We start from the raw sequence: 23,498 nt of genomic DNA, 5'->3' as shown, positions 1-23,498 counted from the left end.
CTGTGCATGTCCTTCCTTGGTGACTTTTTTTTTTTTTTTTTAAAAACACACAAAGAAACACAGTTATATAGTTTAATTTTTAAGATTAAGAACAGAGGTGGACTAAACCAAGTTGAGATAAGAATGCTGGGCTTGCCCGGCCGGCATGGCTCAGTGGTTGAGCATCCGACCCAGGAACCAAGAGGTGGTGGGTTCGATTCCTGATCAGGGCATATGCCTGGGTTGCATAAATTAATCCCCAGTGAGGGTGTGTGCAGGAGGCAACTGATTGATGATGTTTCTCTCTCATCGATGTTTCTATCTCTCCTTCTCCCTTCCTCTCTCTCTAAAAATCAATCAAAACATACTTTTTTTTAAAAAGAATGTTGGACTTGAGCTGTTACTAGCCAAATGGTTTCTTCCCAGGTGGACCTCACATGAAATAAATAGCTCGGTGTTCTGGGAGCAGTCACAGTAAGAATGCTGAGTCCTGGAATGTTGAGGACTGATGTGTATGGTGCTGTACATATATGTTTAAGATTTTATTCAATATTTTTGTCACTGATTTATGTAATTAATATTTATCATGCTTACAGGCATGTTTTAATGAAGCGATGTGTGTCTTGGAGCAGATGCTTAAAGTTTAAATGTGAACATGGGATTCATAATTGTTGAATTTTGATGGCTATGAATTTTAGATCCGATATTTTATAGGACATATGTAGACCACTTGTAGTATAATTACATGCCTTTTTAAAGCATGTTGCCACCTTTGGTTATGTTTATAGCATGATAATGTCCTTGTTTATATAGAGATATATGCTTTCCCCCTCCCCTCAACCCTGTGAGCAGCCATCTGTCCTCATTTAATTAATGATCTGATAAAAAAAAAGCATACTTGAATGATGTTAAATAGGAGTTGAAAATGCTCTTTTTATTAGAGTGCTCAAAGGCCATACCTTAATAATAGGATAAATATTATATGAGAGTGAGAATGAATATAATGCAACCTATTATGTGTTATGATTTTAAAATTATTATGAGTTTCCTTCCATGTTGAGTATTATGCCATGCTGATTAAATATATATTTTAATCTTATTTGGAAATAAATATTCAGTTTTTCAACCATAAGGAAACCATGGGGATCAATAACATTTAATATGAATTACTAAAACCACGGGGTACATAAATTATGCTACTAAAATATTCTTTTGTTCAGTATATTTCAAAACATACACTGCTTTTATAATGAGGCTAAAGATTCCTGTGTCAGCCTATTTAAAGGATGGTCATATTAGTTCTTTTAATGATTTGGATACAAAACAAGTTATAATGACTATAACTCTCTAACCATTATCCAACTTTCTCATGAGATTGCTTATTTTTAGAACTACAGACTTAAGCCACAGGAATTAGCATATACAATTTTCATAATTTGACTATAAACCATGCTAACGAGTTTTTCCTCCATTTAGGTACTGTTTACATTTACACCATTTGCAGAAAACTGATGGTTATTGGTCAGTCTTCCAAGGTATGCAATTTACTGACAAAATATCTTCTCCTATATTTCCTATTTTTTGTAAGACTTTTGTTAGTATTGAACATTAAACAAAGAAAATTTAGTGAATTATATAATAGCAAAATTTAGTGAATATGTATTATAGATTTACTATTTTTAGTTTTACTTTAATATGATCATAGGTAAAATTGCAGATAATAGAGTATTAATGAAAGAAAAGCATTCTTAAAATTGATAGATATTCTCTGCTGTCCCTTGGTCTCTCAGATTAGCCAAAGTTGTCAACTTGACACTGAACATCCACCTGGTAACTATATCTCTAGGTGGGGTGATCATCCATTCTTGGTTGCTCAGGACAGTTCTGGTTTATATCTGTAGTCCTGGAGTAATTATTAATAATGCTTGCTTTTGCTCTTAAACGTGTCCTGATTTGAATGATAAACTACGGTTACCCTATTTATATTGTGTTGTGGAGCTTGGATTTCATTTTGCTTGAAGAGGTTGCACTTGACTTATGGCCCACATGCTAGTTAGTGAATGAATAAATGAATGAATGTTAGTGTATTAGGGTTAAAGAACATCTTCACTCTGTTTCAGTCATAACCCAAGGGTAAGGAAACTTCATTTTATAATAAGACTAGAGGCCCGGTGCATGAAATTTATGGATGGGGGTGGGGACCCCTCAGCCCAGCCTGCACCCTCTCCTAAATGGGATTTGGCCTAAACTAGCAGTCGGACATCCCTCTCGCAATCTGTGACTGCTGGCTCCTAACTGCTCACCTGCCTGTCTGCCCAATCACCCCTAACCACCTCTGCCTGCCCACCTGATTTCCCCTAACTGCTTCTGCCTGCCTGCCTAATGCCCCTAACAGCTCCCCTGCTGGCCTGATCACCCCTAACCGCCTCTGCCTGCCCACCTGATTGCCCCCAACTGCTTCTGCTTGCCAGCCTGATCGCCCCCTAACCGCCCTCCTCTGCTGGCCTGATCGCCCCCTAACCGCCCTCCTCTGCTGGCCTGATCGCCCCCTAACCGTTCCCCCCTGCTGGCCTGACTGCCCCCTAACTGCTCCCCACAGCTGGCCTGATTGCCCCTAACTGCCTCTGCCTTGGCCCCTGCTACTATGCCTTTGTCCGGAAGGATGTCCAGAAGGTGTCCGGAAGATGTCTGGTCTAATTACCATATTACCCTTTTATTAGTATAGATTCCTACTCACCAGTCTTCACTGGTAGGTTTAACTTGAGGTTTCTATTGATTTCCCTACAATGTTGGTAGCACTTTTGTCTTTAGGAGACCTATTTATTCCCTGTATTCATTGTTCAGTCATTAGGACAGTGATGGCGAACCTTTTGAGCTTGGCGTGTCAGCATTTTGAAAAACCCTAACTTAACTCTGGTGCCGTGTCACATATAGAAATTTTTTGATCTTTGCAGCCATAGTAAAACAAAGATTTATATTTTTGGTATTTATTTTATATATTTAAATGCCATTTAACAAAGAAAAATCAACCAAAAAAATGAGTTCGCGTGTCACCTCTGACACGCGAGTGATAGGTTCGCCATCACTGCATTAGGATGTAGGCCAAGAAGGGAGAATATACTTATGTTGAGTCCATATTCAAATGGCATTTGGAACATTACTATTTTATTTTTTATCACATGCAAAACCTTACCCTGAATGTTCTAACACTGAGGATAGATACCTTTTTTTTTGTAATTTTCTCCAAACATAACCAAGTATCTTAAAAGTCAATAACACTTAAAATGGAAGGAAGGATATTTGCATGCTTAATGGAAAACAATTTTGAAATCGCTCTCTGTTTTGTTCCTCGAGTTTAAAAGCTCTATTGCTGACAGTGATTTGCACAAGACAGTGCCAGCTCTTTTGAGTGCGAATTAAAATGAGGGGAGACTATCCCATGCATAATGGAAATTTGGCTAGAGACTATTCCAGTGATTCTACATTTAGTTCCAGCTGATTTCCTGAAAAGAACTTGCATATTCCTGTTGCCCTTGCTGTAGCAACAAATACTGCTTCACAGAACCACCATAGTTTGGTTGCTACAGCATTTGTCTGCCAGCTCTTTGAAGGGCAGAGATGTCTGTGCCAAAATTTAACTGTTCGTGTTTGTACTTGTTAATGCCGAGAGAATTTTAATATGATAGTCGTTTTAAAATAATTTCTTATTAAACTCTACCTAAGACATCTCTTCTCCCCTTCATAGAACTTGAATTTCTTTCTGACAAAATAAGGGCCGAAGGAGAATAGTTCTGTGGTCCCAGCCTTGTGGGATGGGAGTGAGGCGGGGAAGAGCGGGGGGAAGGAGCTGTGTGTGCAAGAATTTTGGAGTGGTGGATGGTTGCACAGTTGGCATTTGAAGGTTGGGATAAAATTCATTCAGTTTTTTCAATATAATAAGTTCCAAGGAAATTAAAAATTTTCACCCAGAAATTTCTAAACCTTCAGCTGGTGAGTTTATTCCGTGGCGGGGGAGGTAGGGAGTAGCAGGGAACCAACCACATCTGTGCCTTCTCCAGCCTGAGGGACCCTGATTCTGTAGCTGTTTTAGAGTTCAACTCTATTATAGCTTGAGACAAAAGAAGAAATAAACATGATAGCCTCAGGCTTTTGTTGGTGTAACCCCAGAGAAATATAAACCCCTATCACTGTAAGATCCAGGCATCATTGCTACCATTTGTTATTATTGAATCCCTACTATGTGTTAGGTATTAGGTGAAAAGCTTTGTGTACATAATAACACTCATTTATAGCCTTAAGTCTTATGAGGTTGGCACTGTCATCATCACCATCGCCATCATCATCACCATCATCATTTGTGGAATTAATGCCTACCATTTATTAGGTAGGCTTCTAAGCACTTCCATATATTATCTCACTTCCTAATATTATCCGTATAGCAAAAATTTGAGAAAGGTACTGTTATTGCTTTCATCTTATAGATGAAGCGAAGGTTCAGAAAGGTTAATTTGCTCAATGTCGAACATCTAGTTAAGAGTAGCCGAGGCCAGAGCGAATGCCTCATTGCACTGCCTCTCAATACCATTAGACCAAATTTCATCCCTCACGACCCATCCTATTTTGGCTCACTTACTCAAATAGAGAAGCAAATGGGAGGGGTTGGTATGTTTTGACCTCCCACTGTATTCTTGAAGACACCCTGGAGACCAAGACTGGATAGGGGTTCTTCCCGGATGGAAAATACTTTTGTGTTGAGGGAAGTTACCAAGCTTAAGCTTGTATTCAGTCGAATGAAATCTATCTACCCTTTTGAGGGAGGGCAGATTTCTGAAATCTTTTTTCCCAAAGATATATATTACAACTTTGCTTTCATTTATGGTATAATTTGTAATTTCTTCTAAGGCATTTTAAACTGTAGTATAATACTCAGCAAGCATTAAAGAATATAGTAGAATCTATTCATTCTAAGAAAATGTTGATTTATGTTTCATTTATAAAGTTATTGGCTTGAACAATAATTGTCAAATTATTCCACATTCCATTACATAAACTTCAAATCCAACTTTGAAATGCTCAGTGTTGTTCCCTCAAAGGCTGATATAAATGGTGCTGCAGTGCCCTCCTGTGGCTGAACTGATTAATGGTGTGTGTATCTTCCTGGGATTTGGTTTTTCTTCTTTTTCCTTCTCTGCTCCTGCCCCCTCCTCCCTCTCCTCCCTCTCCTCCCTCTCCTCCTCCTCCTCCTCCTCCTCCTCCTCCTCCTCCTCCTCCTCCTCTTCCTCCTCTTCCTCCTTCTCTTCCTCCTCCTCCTCCTCTTTCTCTCCTCCTCCCCCTCCTGTTCCTCCTGTTCCTCCTCCTCCTCCTCCTCCTTCTCTTCCTCCTCCTCCTCCTCCTCCTCCTCCTCCCCCTCCCCGTTTTTCTTCTTTTTTAAAATTGTTTTTTAAAAGTTTTTTAAAATTGATTTCAGAGAGGAAGGGAGAGGGAGAGAGAGATAGAAACATCAATGATGAGAGAGAATCATTGATTGGCTGCCTCCTGCATGCCCCACACTGGGGATCAAACCCACAATCCAGGCATGTGCCCGGACCAGAATGGAACCATGACCTCCTGGTTCATAGATCAACGCTCAACCACTGAGCCACACTAGCTGGGCTTCTCCATTTTTATTTTATTTTTGATATCTTAAACTTTTTAATATAGAAACATTGCCAAAACAACAATACCTCTTCCACCAACAGTGTTTTGGCCCATGCTTTTACCAAAACGACATTAACAGTTAAAAACAAATGGGGTTTCATTGTTTCAATTTGGATCTCCCTGGTTGTGATGTAAGCATTTAAAATAGTTTTCAATTTCCTTTTTAGTTTTATTATTTCTCTTAATTTTCTTTTGATAATATGTATTTAGGTTTTTAAAAGAAGAACACTTTATTTTAAAATTTTAATTTGGTTTTTCAAAGTTTGTTTTTTCTATGAAGATAACAGTCCTACTTTAGACTCATCAACTTTTAAAATTAATACAAGTGAATTAATTTCATTTCCTCTTCCTTCTGCTTCTGTTCCTCCTGTTTCTCCAACTTCTCCTGTTCCCCTTCCTCCTCCTCTGTCTTCATTGTCATTACCAAAGCTAACACGTTTACTATGTCCTAAGCATTTAGTGTATAGTAATTTATTAGATATTCAGACAATCCTAATTACTGTTATACCAATATGGATGAGGAACCTGAGGCACATGGAGTGTAAGTGAATTGTCCAAGGTAACATTGCTAGCAGTGGAGGTAGAGTTTCAGCCTTACAGGGCAGGTGAAGAAGAGAACAGAGTGAACAAAGACACATGTATTTGGGTCGCTGAGGTGTGTTTTGTGGAATGGAAAGCATTTTGGACCAGCTTTAAGTATATGATGCAAGGTCAAGAGTAAACGGGGTGTGGAGGAAGGCAGGAATTGTCTTTGCATGCCCTGCAAGAGGCCTGTACTTTATCCTATACTCAATAGAGAACAATTGAAGTGTTCCAAGCACAAAAGTGGCACAACCCAGTATGCATATTAAAGAGATAACTATGGTGGAGGTAAGGAAGATGTATAAGGAAGGGGCTTATAAGAAGGATGATGGTGAGACCAGGGAGACAAGTGAGGGTATATCCAATAGCCCAGGAAGATGTATGAGGACCCGCTTGGTTAAGGCTGATATTCCCATGGATATAATTTAGAATTTAATATTCTGAGATATTTAGCTCCCAGGTTCTTATTTTCATCCCAATAATACTTTTTTATAAGAATATGTGGAATACAGACCAAATTTATTCTTGTATTCAATCAAATGAAAGGCTATATAATCTAATTACCCTTTGAGCTTTTGGAATATTTTTATTTATTTTATTGATTTCAGAGAGGAAAGGAGAGGGAGAGAGAGATAGAAACATCAATGATGAGAGAGACTTGTTGATTGGCTGACTCCTGCATGCTGCCTACTGGGGATCAAGCCTGCAACCCAGGCATGTGCCTGGACTGGAATCGAACCCAGGACCCTTCAGTCCGCAGATCGACACTCTATCCATTGAGCCGAACCAGCTAGGGCTAGAACATTTTTGAGGAAAGGAAAAAGACTGAAAAAGTTAACTGCAGAATACATGTAGTCAAATAGTGTTTCCCAGGATAGGGTTTATGGGAAGGACATGTTAAAAAATAATTATCAATAGATTTGTGGGGAAAAGTCACTCAGGTACAATAGCACAAGAGGTTCTTCCATATATTCCTACAGACAGACAAATAGCAATGATGACCCTTTCCCCATAATTTTATTTCACATTATACCTTGGGAATAATTATACTGGAAATAGGCGTTATTTATGGAGTGTGCCAAATACCATCCTAGCATGCCATGTATATTGTCTCCTCCATAACAAAACTGTGGTGATGTGCCAAAATACCCATTTTAAAGATGAGAAAGTTGAGGTCTGGAGATGTAAAATGACACAGCTACTAGGTGATAAATTTGGGCCTGAACCCCAGATCTATTTAATTCTAATCTTCAACTGTTTCTACTAAGTATCACAGGCTTCAGACTGTAAACCTTTTTCATTTTCCCTATCCTGCTATACCAGTTTATTTTCAAAATAATACATTGGTTCCAGACCAGGTAATAAAAATTTTATTGTTGGAGGTAGTTCCTGTACTATTGTTGACATTTGATACATATTAATAAAAATGAGCTGGACTTTAGGAGCTAAGAAGGAAGACATTCTAAGATGGTTAACTTGAAGTTTTGCGTTCTTTAAATTATTCTCTTACTTTTTAAATGCTTGTGTTTTCTTGACTCATTATTTTTGGTGTGAGTATTCAGCAGCAACTTGTTTCAGAACGTATAATTCGATTAGATCAAATAAAAATAACAATTATTGGCTTAACATGAAAATTTATTCAATTATACCCTTTCTTTCTAAGGCCTTAGAGTATCTCCTGTGGGCCAGTGTGTGTATGGAGTCCTCGGTCCCACTCCTGTCCATCAGGTACTTGACATGGAGAGCTACTCTTTACACTGCGGTCTGCCAGTGCTACTATGACTGCCAAGCTGCTATCCATGGAGAGGTATGCTACTTTTTAATTTAGAGGATTTCAATATTTTAGAATATGACGTAAGCAGCATTTTCTTCTTTAGAAGTCTGGCAAGATTGAAACAGACACAAACAAACAAAACCCCCAAAATTGAAATGAAGCAAAGACAAAAGTCCCAGGCTTAATTTGCAGGAATTTGCTTGGCTTCTCCATTCTGTTATCTCTTTGCTCTACTTTCTTCTCTCTCCTTTATTTTCTGCTAGAGGCCCAGTGCACGAATTTGTGCACAGGTGGGGTCCAGCCGGCCCAGCCCCAATTGGGGTGGATCAGGGCTGGGCCTGTCGGGAGGAGGAGATGACAGGAGGTTGGCCGGACAGCCTGCCCCGATCAGGGCCCAATCAGGGCCAGGCCAGCTGGGGGAAGGGGCTGTGGGCGATTGGCCAGCGGACCCCATCCCCCATTGGGGTTGGGGTTTTGATTGGGGGCAGGGCTAGCCATGGGGAGGGGCTGTGGGTGGTGGGCCGGCTGACTCTACCCCCAAATGGGGTGGGGGGTTCCGATCGGGGTCTAGCGGCCTGGGGAAGGGGCCATGGGTGGTTGGCCAGCAGGCCTTGCCCCTGATGGGTTGGGGGATCGATCTGGGGCGGGGCTGGCAGGGGGAGTGGCTTCGGGCCAATCAGGGTGGTGGGGGCCCATTGGGGGTGTGGCCAGCCAGGGGGAGGGGCTGAAGGAGGTTGGCTGGCCATCCCTGCCCCCTATTGGGATGGGGTAGTGCAATCGGGGGTAGGCCGGCTAGGGGAAGGGAGGAGACATTTGGCTGGCAGCCCGCTCTTGGCTCTTGATTAGGGTGTGAGAGTCTGATCAGGGGCAGGCTGGCTGGCCCCACCCCCCGATCGGCCCGGTTGGCCACAGTAGGCATCATAGTGACCAGTCATTATGGTCGTTATAGCCGTTATGGTCGCTGGCTTTTTATATATATAGATTCACTTCCACCTTCTTTGCTGCTCTTCTGAATAAGATTTCCATTATCTTTCCTTCCTCATTGTATTCTTCTATGCAATTTGCCTCCTCCCCTATTTAGTTTTCTTTTTTTTTTACATTCAGTATTATTTTGTATTAGGAAGGTACTGAAAATACCTATATCAGAATTTTACTTTCCTTATTTTTAAAATTTATTATTTCATAAAGTGAGCATATCTGACAGTTTATTAACTTTAGATCTACATAATTTAGTGGTGCTTATAGGAAATGACAGACTGGATAGCTACTGTGTTATAGAGAGTTCGTATAGCCTAGAGTTTAATTCACCAACTAAGTCCAATGTATGGGAGAATGGAACATACACTTGATACATTTTTATCAAATGTCTTGAGATATTTTTAATCACTACTCTCTTATTAATTGTGAATTAAATTTATTTTAATTACATATAGACATTTGCTCGGCGTGGTTTAGCTAAAATTGATGAATTAAGGCAACTGGAATTAATGGGCTCCTCACAACCACCAGAAGCATCCAAGAGATATTACAGGGAGGCCACGATAAAGGTATCAAAATTTCACGAAATAAAAGAAATTTACTGCACTCTGCAGTTGATGAGATACTTTATATTAGTGGTTGCATCCCACTGTTACTTCACACATGATTCTTCTCTTTGAGGCAGATGGCAGTGATGATCTTCAAAAGAGCAGTATTTGAATCGAGAAGAAAAAACAAAAGTTTCTTTAGACCCAAAGTAAGAGTTAACTTAAAGGAAGTACAAACTGTAAGTAAGAATGTCTTTTCTTTTTCAGTCTCTTTTTGTGGCGTATTTGTGTCATATACCTCTGTATCTTAAGCCCTGCACCTTACTAGTATTCTCTGTACCAATGGCAAATAAAGAGAAGAATGCCTTCCCAGTGTGGGCACGACGTCACTTCACCCCTTTCTCAAAGCTTTTGTACCTTTGCACAGTCCCAGGTTTGTGACTTTAAAGGGCAAGAGGCTGAAGAAGATCCCGGGAGAGATTCAGACTCACAGGCCTCAGAGTGGAACTGACAGCAGTTTCTGCTTTTCACATATCAAACCTTGTCACACGGCCCCCCTTCCAGCCACAAGCGTATTTGGCCAACAGCGCTAAGGGCTATCACAGGAGGGGCCTGGGACCTAGTTATGCCTGTGGGGTCCTCTGCCTTTTCTCCCTCCTGCCTTTTTCCTTCTCCCACTGTCTTCCCCTTTGCCTTTTGGCATTTCAGGATTGCTTAAGGCCAGTTCTGTATTTATTTGAAGCTTCCCTGACTGTTCTGGTGGTCATAAATTCTCTTGTGCGTGTTTCTTTGCAGGGACTGAACGTGGCGGGGAGGGGGAGGACGATGAGCAGCTTCTGACAGGAGAGTGGTAGAATCTTAGGGTCTGGAAGAGATTCTAGAAGGCATGTGGTTCAATCCCTGTCTATTACAGATGGGGAAATAAACCTCAGAGTACGTAAATTACTGGCTCACGGTCACGAGGCCGCTGCTGGCAGCACTGGGACTGGAACCCAGGTCTCTAATCCAGTGCTTTCTCACTACTGCAGTGAGTGCTGTTCTCTTAAGTCATTTCTTCTTGTAACATTTAGGAGCGATTCTCCCTTTTTAAAAGTTTTAAATAAATTAATATATAAATCCAGATTTTATTTGGACATTGTAGCTGTCTATTGCTACTTGACCATGATATATTGATGACTGAGCCCAGAAGTATATTTCATATCGCCTTTTCAATAATATTCCTTACCAACCAGTGATGTATAATTGGAGGGGGGTGGGGGGTAGATAACTTGCCAAATGATAATTTCATGGATGAGCTGCTGAACTGCCTGCATCTGGTATTGTTAAGTAGTAATGCTATCGTGTTTGTAAGAGAGCAGGGGATAATTCTTTTTTTTTCTCAATAGCATTTTTCTTTTCCTCTGAGCAAACCAAATTTAAGTTTTCAAAGCTGCAAGACTGTTACTAATTAGCATATTATTAGGACTCAATTTATAATCATCCTGGTATAAAAATAAAATATATTTTCAAAGAAAAATGTTTAAAATTCTAGATAACATTACATTAAAATCATTTATTCCTGGTTTCCTTTAAGATCATTATTATATGGAAAGTTCTGATGGTATATCTTTTTAGGAAAAAATTATAATTGTTTAGTGGGTACTTTTTATAGACAATAGTCAACATAGCCCTTTTTATAAAGTCATAGTATATTACCTTGACATAGTTTGCATAATGTGTCCTGCTTTATGTGTACAAAATAATTGTATTGTGTTTCCTATAAGAGAAAGTAATCTCAATATGCATTACATTTATTTTATAAAACAGTTTTGAGTTTGTAAGTCAGTTAATAACTCACAGTAAATCATTTTGTCTTTCAAAGGATTCTTTTAAAGGACTACTAATTCAGACTCCTAATCGTTGACACTTTAGTGATTCATTCAATAAATATGTTTTAAAGTACCTGCTGTGTAAATTAGATAGAGTTTACATTCTAGCGGAGAAATTACATAACAAATAAAATAATTGTAGTTCATCATAAGTATTATGGAGGAAATAATGGTAGTGATCAAATGAGATATAGATAAAGCCCTTAGAATGTTATGTTCCTGGCACAAAGTAGGTCCTCAGTACATATTAGCTGCTGCCTTTATTTACTTATTTATTTGCTTTAAAATAATTGATTTCAGAGAGAGGAAGGGTGAGGGAGAGAGGGATAAGAGCATTGATAATGAGAGAGAATTATTGATTGGCTGCCTCCTGCATACCCCCTACTGAGGATCAAGCCTGCAATCTGGGCATGTGCCCTGACTAGGAATCGAACTGTGACTTCCTTGATGTATATTGCCAAATTAATTTCCAAAATGGAGTTCTCCAGGATGACAACCTGCATGTACCAATTTTGCCACAAGCTATTACCATTTTGATATTATCAGTTTTTTATAATTCAGTTTTATAAAATGGTTTTTAAAATTTTATTTTTCAGATTCACCTTTTCCTCATATTTGTGTTTACTCTTTGTTTTCTTTTTTTGGTGAATTATCTTTCAGTCTTTGAAAGATAATCTTATCTTTCTACTAGAGATTTTAATTTTTAAAATATACTTGAATGAGCTCGTTGTTTTTTAAAAAAATATATTTTATTGATTTTTTACAGAGAGGAGGGGAGAGGGATAGAGAGTTAGAAACATCGATGAGAGAGAAACATCGATCAGCTGCCTCTTGCATACCCCCCACTGGGGATGTGCCCACACCAAGGTACATGCCCTTGACTGGAGTCGAACCTGGGACCCTTGAGTCCACAGGCCGACACTCCATCCACAGAGCCAAACCAGCCAGGGCTCATTGTTTTTATAGATGATAATATTTTGCTTGTCATGCTTGACAGTCCATTTTTTATTACTTTGACTTTAAATCTTTTTTATAGATCTTTTTTTTAAAAGTATGTTTTTATTGAATTTTAGAGATAGAGGAAGAGAGAGGAATAGAGAACTAGAAATATCAATGAGGGCAAACATCGATTGGTTGCATCCTGCACATTCCTTACTGGGGATTGAGCCTGCAACCCAGGCCTATGCCCTGACTGGGAATCAAACCAGTGACTCTTGGTTCATGGGTTGATCCTCAACTACTGAGTCATACCCGCTGGGCAGAACTTCTAAATATTTATATTTTAAAATCCTTTACTTGGTGTTCATATATTGCGCTGATAAATTTTATATTCTTTTTGCTAATTTTCCTATGATATTAAAAAACAACAAGTTCACTATAATCTATTGGGCTTTTATTCCTGCTTTTGTTTTTCTGTCTTTCTGACTTTGCTCCAAGAAGAGGAAAGTAACAAAGGAATCATGGGGGAAATGACAGTATGTTCTAACTTGACATGGATTCTAGGAAAGCCAGCTAGAGCGGCTTTTTTTATTTCCTGGTAATCTAAATACAGAGAACAGGTAATTTGTCAGAGAGGATACAGTGCAGAGGCAAGCCATCTGCAAGAGGTGAAATCATCCTGGGCTGATACAAGGCAGAGTGGCTGGGGATTCACACAGGGCTCACACAATCACTAGCTTATTAGTACACAGTTGCTCAACTTTTCTTTAGAGTTAACTAACATAAGACCAGTTATTTATGCTATGAAATATTGTTTCAAATTTGGGTTTGAGGACCCTGCATTAGATTTTCCTGCAGTGCTTATTAAAAATGTCCCACACCGGCCCCCTGAACCTCGAGATGTGGTCTGTGAATCTAAAAGCACTCCTGAGAGATTCTTAGGCAACCAAAGTTTGAGTATCAGTTCCTAAAGGCTGTAGTTAAGGTACCACAAAGCATATGGAGATTGGCATTGCCCTAATAAAAAGATAGTATTACAGAGCCGTTTTATGCTGCTTGGAAATGCAAGCATATAAAGAAATAGCAAAGTCTTTGATGTAATGGCAACATGACATAAACTTTAATGGAGTAACACCTCAAAAGATGAAAATCATAAAAGCAGCCACCTCATTGACAGGCCAACCACTCTCCTTTTAGCATTAATTAAGCATATTTTACTTATCTTTGCCTAATAATATCAGATTATATATATATATATATATATATATATATATATATATATATATATATAGTTTTTTTTTTTTTTAATTACAGTTGCCATGGCCACGCACTGTCACAGAACGGTTGTTGGATGAGATGTTTGATAGCACTGCATCCCAGTTTCTGGCTGTCTTGGAAGCTCTTTCTGATTCAAATAGGCGAACACTGCAAACTGGACCTATTGTTACAGATGAAGTAGAAATTCGTGATGTTGTCTCAGAACTGTTTTTGGCAGGAAGAGAACTTTTAATAAGTAAATACGTTGTTAAGATAATATTTTATTGTAGAACAGGAGTAAGAGAAGTTTTTGGTGTGGTAGTTCACACATAAGCTCATATCCAATTTTTATTGACCTTGAATTTATTAAACTTGTTAAACTCAATGGGTAGTTCAAATAACAGTCGATTTTCTTTTAGATTTTAATATATATATATACATATATATATAATCATTCTGTCAATAATGTCAATTATATTTCTTTCTAATTCTTAAGATTTTAATTTATTTTTTCATATATTTCTTGATTTATTACACTGGATAGGAACTCCAATTAAACATGGAATGAAAGTGGTAATAGCAGTTGCCCTGGCTGGTGTGGCACAGTTTGGATAGAGCAAATATATTAAGGTTTTCTCCTCATCCGTACTCCCCCTTTTGACTGCTTCTTTTTTTTCCCCAATACCTTTGATGGTAATAGTTTGGGTGTTGATATAATTTGCCATCCAAACTATTTTTTGTTAATTAATTATTTTTTAATTAAAAATTTTCAATGTTGACATTATTGCAGACTTTCCCAATATCCCCCTCCTGTCTTTGCCCACCTCCACCTATCCCTGCCTCCCCCTCGTTTGGCCTTCACCACACTATTGTCTGTGTCCATGGGATATGCATATATGTTCTTTAGCTAATCCCTTCAACTTCTTTATCCAGTTACCCTTCCTCAACATTCCCTTGGGCACTGCCAGTCTGTTTCCCATGCTTTGCTTACATTTTGTTCATCAGTTTATTTTGTTCATTAGATTCCACATATTAATGAGATCATATGACATTTGCCTTCTTCTGATTGGCTAATTTCACTTAGCCAAATACTCTCCAGGCCCATCCATGCTGTTGCAAAGGGTAAGAGTTCCTTTTTTTGTGTGTGTAATTTTTATTGATTTCAGAGAGGAATGGGAGAGAGGGAGAGAGAGAGAGAGAGAGAGAGAGAGAGAGAGAGAAAGAAGTAGAAACATCAACAATGAGAAAGAATCATTGATTGGCTGTCTCCTGCATCCCCCACACTGGGGATTGAGCCTACAATCTGGGCATGTGCCCTGACCAGGAATTGAACTGTGACTTCATAGTTAATAGGTCAATGCTCAACTACTGAGCTATGCTGGTGGGGCAAGAGTTGCTTCTTTTTTACAGCTGTGTGGTATTCCATTGTGTAAATGTACCATAGTTTTTTTTAAATCCAGTCATCTGCTTCTTTATAAATTAATTTCTTTTTGCTCAAATACAAGCTCTGAGAACTTTTAAATAGTTTTGCAAGATATGATATTTTGCTTAAAAGGTTGTTTCTTTAAAAAACTTAAAGGCATTTCTCCATAGTTTTGCATATGGAGTTGAGAAGCCTGTGTGTTTAAATCTTGTTATTTTATAGATGTGGCTTTACATTTTTCTCTTTTCTATTATGTTCTTACATTTCATTATACTGGGTCTAGGGGTGGTGTTAGTATTACAGGAGGTACTTTGATCTCTTACATCTTTAATTTTTCATGTTACTTCTTCATTCTTTTCATTATGTTTAGCTTTCTTAATTCTCCAAGGTCCTAATAGACAAATGTTAACACATTCCCTTTCCATACTTATTTATTTTATTATTTTCATTTTTATTCCTTTACACTGCCTTCTGAGAAGCTTTCTCAATCTGATTTTCTACATCACTAATTTGTTCTTTGATTCTCGCTGTTCTATTCCATCCATCTATTGAAGTCTTTGTTTCAATAATAATATAGTTTATACCAAATATCTATTTGATTCTCCTTTTACAGCCGTTTATTCTTGCTTCATGTTCCTAATATTCTCTTATTTCCTTAAGTAGTTCGCTCTGTTCCATTTTTATGCTTCCTCTGGTAAAGGATATTGTTGTCTGTGGTCTTTGTTTAAAGGCATTTGTACTTTTAATTTTCTTTGCTTATGAACTTAGCTTCTGTTGCTTTGGAACACCAGCTGATTTGGCGATAATGTCCACCTGGAAGGAGCGGTGAAAGCTAAGGCCCCAACCTTAGTTTGTGTACTTCTAAGTGAGCTTAGGATGTGTGTGTGTGTGTGTGTGTGTGTGTGTGTGTGTGTACTTGTGTGCACATGCCCACGTTAGGGCAGGGAGCCTTTGGGCTCATCTCAAGGAAAATACAAGATCTCAGATGACAACTCCCTTGACCTCACTCACCCAGACATGAACATTTATTTGCCTTCATCTGCACCCATCATTTCCACTGCCTCTTATGAAAATGCAAGGGATGTTTCTTCTCTTCCTCTTTAGGTCTTTAAACCTAATCTTTCCAAATGGTTCCTTCATGTTTCCTTTCAACTTCCTCCCTGTATTTCTTCTTCCTGTTATGGTCAGATTTATTAGAGGAATTGTCTATTTTCACTGTCCCCAGTTTTTTCTTCCTACATGTATATAAGCCGTCTTCTGTCCCCAGCACTCTACTGAGAATGCCATGACAACCTTATTGCTCAGTGCAAGGGTCACCTTTCAGTGCATTTTCCCCTTCAGTATTTGTTGCAGTTGATTAGTCCTTTCTCTCTAAACCTTCTTCTTTGCTGCCTTTTGCCTCCCTTCTCTTTCATGTTGGTGTTCTTTACTGTTCTGTCCTAGGCAGCTGTCCATTGTCCATGACTGATCCTGTCATCTACTGTGGATAAATCATGATGACTGTACAAGCCATATTCCTATTTTAAATCTCTTTCCCGAACTTTCAGTCTGTAGTATCTAGCTGCCTATTTGACTAGTTAACTTTACTAATTCTCTATATTTGACATTCCCTCACCACTCTCATACCTTAATCCTTGTGTTTGATGCCCTTTCAGTTTGTCCCCACAGCACCCTGAATTATTTCTTGCCCCCCGCTTCCCCATAGAGTGTAAGCTCTGTGAAGGCCTGGATTGTGTGTTTTTCCCATTGTCTCCCTAGTGCCTGGCAGTGTCTGGTAGTTAATATTTATTAAATACTTCTTTGCATGAATGACATTCCAACCTTTCTTTCCTTTCCTAGTGTCAAATACTGCTGTAGATGGAATGCTTAGTTTTCCAAAAACTTCCCTTCTGCAATTTATTATAGAAAGAAAAAATATTATCTCTATCGATACTGCTGTGAAATTTACAAAATTAGCTTTTACCTATGAGGAATGGAGCTTATTTGAATCAGCAGCTGGACAGCTTATTGATTTTCTCCAGGTAATATGTGCAAAATCATTCATTTGTTTTTATATTGTTAAGATGACATTGAATTGCTAATTACTGTGTGTGTATGTGTGGGGGGTATACTTCACTTAGACACAGGATGACCCAGAGTCAAAGAAAGCAGAGAAGGATTTAACTCTTCTTTTTGCAATGGAACCTCTAGTCAATATAAAGAGGAACAAAGGTTTGGTCTTCCCTTTGGAAAACTACAAAGAAGGACAGGCAGCCTATTATGTTAAAAAGAATGCTTTTCCCGGTGAGTATTTATTTGCCTTTTTGAAATATTAAGATAATTTTATCTGGTAAAACATGCACTTTAAGAGTGAGGTGAGAGAATGTTCAAGGCAGCAGGGTAGGAAGTACAAAGGTCCTGAGGTGAGAGTGTGCTTGGTTGTTGAAGAAATAGCAAGGAGGTACATGTGTCTGGAGTGCACTGGTGGTGGCTGTGGAATTTGAAAATGTGAGGAGATGAGGTCAGAGGCATAGCTGGGTGCCAGATCTTGCAGCATCCTAGACCTTGTAAGGATGGTGGATTTTATTCTGAACGGTAGGTTTTGAGTAGCAGAAGGAGGTTCTACTTAGCGATTGCCTTGGTTGGTAGGTGAGAGACCAGCAGGGCAGTAGAGCAAAAGCCATTAGTTTGGTAAGGGAAATATACACGCAGAGTTTTCCAAGTCGTCAAAGTTATTGTTTATATAATTGAAAATCTGCAGCCTCTATTTTTTTTTAGACCAGTGAGAATTATTTAATCCCATTTTTTATGGTTTATCATGTCCTTAAGGCATTGTGTGGCTGCTCAGTTGTGGTAAATAATTTGTACCAAGTAATGATACACTTATTTTCTAGTGGTTTCTGAATAGATATTTTGTTATTTTTATTTCAATCGCCATATTTCATATATGTTTTAATATTATAAGCTTCTTTATTTCCATGGTCCCCATACAGATTGTAGATTCATGATGATGATGATGATAGTCAATTTTAATTGAATAACAGCCCAGTTTGATTAGTTTTCATATAGAAGCATCTAAACTCAACCTTCCTAATACTGTGACCCTTTAATACAGTTCCTCATGTTGTGGTGACCCCTAATCATAAAATTATTTTCGTTGCTACTTCATAACTGTAATTTTGCTAATGTATGAATTGTAATGTAAATATCTGATATGCAGGATGTATTTTCAGGGGTCGCGACCCACAGGTTGAGAACCGCTAAGTGTCTTATTGACATAGTATTTGCCTAGATATCAGTTGTATCATTTTTGTAAAATTTCTATGTTTCTGTGCTTTTTCTATTTGAAATTTTATAAATGATTTTTGTTTTATTTTCCTTTACTTTATGAATTGAGATACTTATATGAAGAATTCTGGATTTTCAGATGATGTTTTCCATTTAGGAGCAGCCTTGCATTCCTGTGTCTGCAACTCTTCCCAGGTGAAATAGCTATTTGGGTAATTTTTAATGGTATCAAAGGAGGCTATTATTTTTAATTTAAAGTGAGAGTTAAATCTCACAGGAATTGAACCTTTCCAAAATTCTATATATTTTTTAATCTTTATAATAAGGTATTTTTATCCTGACATAATTTTAAGTCTCTTTTTATTATAGTCATCATTTTGGATGTCAATCTGTTTGTTTTTTGGGAAATTTTTAGGCTGCCGATATCCTATATAATAAAAAGCTAATATGCAAATTGACTGAACAGCGGAAGGACCGGTCGCTATGATGCACACTGACCATCAGGGGGCAGATGCTCAATGCAGGAGTTGCCCCCTGGTGGTCAGGACGCTCCCACAGGGGGAGTGCCGCTCAGAAGAAGCCGGGCTCATGGCTGGTGAGCGCAGTGGCAGTGGCGGGAGCCTCTCCTGCCTCTGCAGCAGTCGGACATCCCCCAAGGGCTCCAGGACTGTGAGAGGGTGCAGGCCGGGCTGAAGGATGCCCCCCCACCCAGGGCATGAATTTTGTGCACCAGACCTCTAGTTTCTAATAATGAAGGAAATTAGTGTTTTTAATGAGGAGTTTATATCCTTGGTAACACACTGCTTTTCAGTTCCTGAGTACAAAGCCTGGTTATCATCTGGAATCACTTTACACACCGTGGCCAGTGTTTAGAAATGACCTGTTCATGGGTATGAATGTTTAAATAAAAAATAGTACAGTACTGGTTTTAACACTGAATTTCAGGATCTCCAGGCCTTCTCTGCGGTTCCGCGGGAGCCCAGATTGGGTAGTAATATCATGGCCTGTTTTAATTAGTTGAGATTCTGATGGAACTTTATTTGGAAAATTTTATTTTACTGTTATAAAAAAGTTTGAAAACCACAATTATAGAGCGTTTTATTAACTTTTGTTCAGGTAAGTGAAACATTGAGGGACTTGAGATGATCTACTGTTATAGTATTTTCTATTTCTTCTGGGTTTATTAGATTAGGTTATAACCTGCGACAGGTTAATTTTTGAAAGAAAGATATTTGGTAGCAAATATAAAGATTATAGTGAGAGAGCTAAACCCAAAAATTTTAAACAAGGCTGAAAAGGACAAAGAATTTTTATCTGTCTGTTTTTTAAAAAATCATGCCCGTTTTGGTTCAGTTCAGTTCAATTCAATCAACACTTATCTGTCTCTGTTATGTACCCAAACACTGTACTAAGGTGATATACAAATTAATCTTAGAGCTTCCCCAAAGGAGCTCAGTTTTGTGTTTATTTTAATCATAAAATCGTTATCTTCTAGTTCAGATATATAAGTATGTGATATTTTGTTTAATTTCTTCATGTCTCTTTTGCCTGGTCTATATCCTTTCCCACCTCCCGCTCCCTCTCCTCTTACTAGTTAACCACCCCCCCCCCATTTTTTATTATTATAATATAGGAATTTAAAAAAGAAAGATATATATAAACATTTCAAATTTGGTTTATGTACTTGCCTCAAAATGTTTGAGACTTCTTTTTAGAGAGACAGAAACAGTCTAGCACATTCGTTAAGACTGAGGTCTCTGGAACTAGACTGTATGGGTTTGAATTCCAGCTCTGCTCCTTTCTATTCATTTCATCTTGGGAAGTACAGTTAATATTCTTTGCTTCAGTTTGCTCATCTGGAGATGATAGTAAAGTTGGAATAATGAGAGAGTACTCACTTCATAGATTGTTGTGAAGATTTAATGATTTGGTTTATGTCTTAGTCTGTTCAGGCTGCTATAACGAAAAATGCCATAGACTGGACAGCTTAAACAACAAACATTTATTTTTTACAATTTTGGAGGCTGAGAAATTCAAGATTAAGGCACCGGCAGACTTGGTGTCTGGTGAGGACTCACCTCCTGGTGTACAGATGGCTGTCTTCTCCCTGTGACCTAGCATTAATGAGGGCTTCCCCCTCATGCCTCATTACCTCCTAAGCCACCTCCCAATGAGATTACATTGAGGGTTAGGATTTCAACACATTAAATGTCATCTATATGTCTTGTTATTCTTGAAAATTTACTTTCTCATTTTTATTTTCAGAATGTTCAGCCTGATAAAGAAATTGTGGTGGACATGATAATGTTCTTATGGCAGAAATGCAAATTAGGAATTCAGCGGCTCAATATATCCAGAATTGACTATTCAAAATTCACCCAGAAAATCAGTACTAACAAAGTATTTATTTTTTTCCTTTCACATATTTTTTGTTATTGCTAATTTAAATTGTGATAGTTCAATTGTCCCTGTTATTCCACCTGCATAACTACCATTTTGTAAATGTATTGCTGTGTCAACTTTTAAGTGTATTCCCTGAACTCCTGCCCCAATTTAGTTTTGGGGAGTGGGGAGGTGTTTCAGGTTTTTAAGGGAGGAATAAGTATGTTTCTAAGGTCAAATGAGCTTGGGTAAATTTACTGAGAACTTTAATCTTAGAAAATACAAATAAGTAAGGAGTTTTAGGTTTATTTCTGCAATAATATATTTAGGCTACCAATAAATAAGGAGCTATTTCATGGGAAGGTAAAAGTTGAGCAGGTAAATATGATAACCTGGAAATGCAGGAGAAAATATTTTAGCAATAACAGTTTCCTGGGATTCTGAGGCTTGCCGAGATGAGCTACATTAGGATGCCTGGGCATGATTTTATCAGATGCTCTGATGAAGTAATGATGTGGCTACATAAATAGTATTTTCTCGTCTTAGTTCCCAAAGTGTGATGGCTTATTTTGTGCTGAGCTTTGAATTTATAGGCATCAAAGACAGTGTTCAAGGTGCCTGCCATGGGACTAGAAATAATTTGGAGGGCTTCGATAGTGAATATAACAGCTCCTTTTAGGAAGGGGACTCAGAGTTTTGAAGATAATCTTCACTGATACATAAAATCTTCACTGATAAAATGAAAATAACATGATAAATTTTTCTTATGGTTATAGATATGCAGACCAGAAGCTTAAGTAGATCTTCTTTATAAATTTACATAAACATATTGATTATTAAAAATAATTTCTTTAGGGTCATTGAATTTTATACTATTTATAATTAAGATGCACTAATATGGAGGAGGTACCTGTACTAGTATAACATTTCAATATAATTAGTAGGTGAGGATTTCAAGGAAGTTCTAAGTTTTGAACAGTGTGACTCTGTCTACAATGTAATACATTTTAATTTGATTTTGCTGTATATTTTCTCTTTTCAGTGGATTTATCTTCTGTGGCAAATAAATGAAGTAATTCACTGCTACAAAACGGAAGAGATTGACATTGTAGTGGTGGCAGAGGTCGCATTACGATTAAGTGAAATATTGGAGACTTTAGGAAACCCGAAAGGAAAATTTAAAAGAACTCAAGGTAGAATATTGAATAAAAAGGATGAATTACATATTAATGCACATTACACATATGAATAGATCAGTACAAATTGGAATACAGGATAAATTTTTTTAATGGAAACTAGACATTTCAATATTGTGCTTCATCGATGATTTATCATCAGAGACAGATATAGGTTTAACCAAGTGAATGTTAAAAATAGTTATATGCTGTATGAATCAATGGCAGACAAAACTGTCTTACACTATATATTTCTTCTCCATTCCTCATCACCACCTGTTCCCCCCCTTCCTCATTCTTCCTCTTTTCTGTTCTTTTCTCCTTTAATTCCCTTTTATGCATCCTGCTCTTCCATTTCCTGATAGAGTGTATGTTTTTTGAAGAGAGCATGTTTCAGTCACCATGATATTTTTGGTTCCTACCACAAGTTTCCAGCTCTGCCTGTCCTCTGTTGTTAAACAGGGCTTTGCAGGTGGAGTTTTAGTCATGGTTCTCACACTTTGATCGGTATCAGTATCACCTGGGAATTTGTTAAAACTGTAAGGCCCAGGTCCTATTCTACTTCAACAAGCCTGGACCTTTCTAGTGTTTATTGGCTTACCAGGTGATTTTGGTATGTGTTAAAGTTTGAGAACCACTGGTTAGAGGTGTCTGGCTAACTAACACAAGCAATGGCCTCAAATCACATTTTTTTGAAATGTCCTGTTTAAAATGTTTTTTTTTCTTTTGTAAAACTTTTATTATGCAGAATTTCAAATGTAAAGTAGAGAGATGAAATAAATCATCATGTATGCATCATCCAGTACTAATAATTATCAACATCTTGTCAATCTTATTTCATTTCTCTCTACAACACTTTCTTTTTTCCTGAAGTGTTTTAAAGTAAACATTATGTCATTTCACCAGCACATACCTCAGTCTCTCTCTCTCTCTCTCTCTCTCTCTCTCTCTCTCTCTCTCTCTCTCTCTCTCCCTGTCCACAATGCCATTATTATTATGCCTTACATGATCTGTGAAAATTCCTGTTTCTGATTGTAGTAAAAATATTATAAGTTGTTTTTTCCCAATCAAAATCCAAATAAGTCTCTCTCTCTCTTTCTCTTTTTTCAGACACATCTTTAAGTAAAAAGACTAGTGAATTATTTGGGACTCCAAGCGAGGGCCGGGAAGTTCTTCCAATATTACAGGTCTTACAAGATATATTTTAAAATAGTTAAAAACATGAATTTTAATTTTTGAATAATATTAACTTTGTAAATGTATAATGGTTAATTATAAAGGTAATTTTGAATATTTAAACTTTGACAATTTATGGTTTCTACATACATTAGAACTACAGGGCCATTTTCCTACCTTTTGCTGTAGAATTTTTGAGTTCTTTACACTGTATTTTGTCTTGTGAAGAGATCTAGAGTTAAGAAATCTTAAATTAAAAACAGAGATTGTTTGAACTGCATTAAGAGATTGAGGAGGCCTAATAACTGTCTGCCAATGGTGTTTTCAGGGATTACTTATAGTGCATGTCAAATCTGTAGCTTCCTAGTTTCCATTCTAGACATATTGAATCATAAATTCAGGTGTGATGTTTTTAAAAATTCTTAATTCAGATATGTTCCTCTTAAAAGTTCC

At 37.8% G+C, this 23,498-nt stretch overlaps 1 protein-coding gene across 1 annotated transcript in view; it reads left to right on the top strand.

The window, feature by feature from the left end:
- CFAP54 (cilia and flagella associated protein 54) overlaps positions 1-23,498 on the top strand; it is a 252,763-nt gene that overhangs the window by 22,648 nt on the left and 206,617 nt on the right. Inside the window, exons 5-15 of the mRNA XM_059681924.1 lie at positions 1,456-1,514; positions 7,922-8,065; positions 9,466-9,579; positions 9,696-9,797; positions 13,680-13,878; positions 16,885-17,066; positions 17,166-17,328; positions 18,422-18,507; positions 20,578-20,712; positions 21,737-21,887; positions 22,980-23,056. Coding sequence (XP_059537907.1) covers positions 1,456-1,514; positions 7,922-8,065; positions 9,466-9,579; positions 9,696-9,797; positions 13,680-13,878; positions 16,885-17,066; positions 17,166-17,328; positions 18,422-18,507; positions 20,578-20,712; positions 21,737-21,887; positions 22,980-23,056 — 1,412 coding nt within the window. The remainder of the gene's footprint in view (positions 1-1,455; positions 1,515-7,921; positions 8,066-9,465; positions 9,580-9,695; positions 9,798-13,679; positions 13,879-16,884; positions 17,067-17,165; positions 17,329-18,421; positions 18,508-20,577; positions 20,713-21,736; positions 21,888-22,979; positions 23,057-23,498) is intronic.

This window comes from Myotis daubentonii, chromosome 2 (genome assembly GCF_963259705.1).
Source record: "Myotis daubentonii chromosome 2, mMyoDau2.1, whole genome shotgun sequence".
NCBI classification, from domain to species: domain Eukaryota; kingdom Metazoa; phylum Chordata; class Mammalia; order Chiroptera; family Vespertilionidae; genus Myotis; species Myotis daubentonii.
Note: the sequence above shows the minus strand (reverse complement) of the source record. Positions and strands in the feature narration are given on the sequence as shown.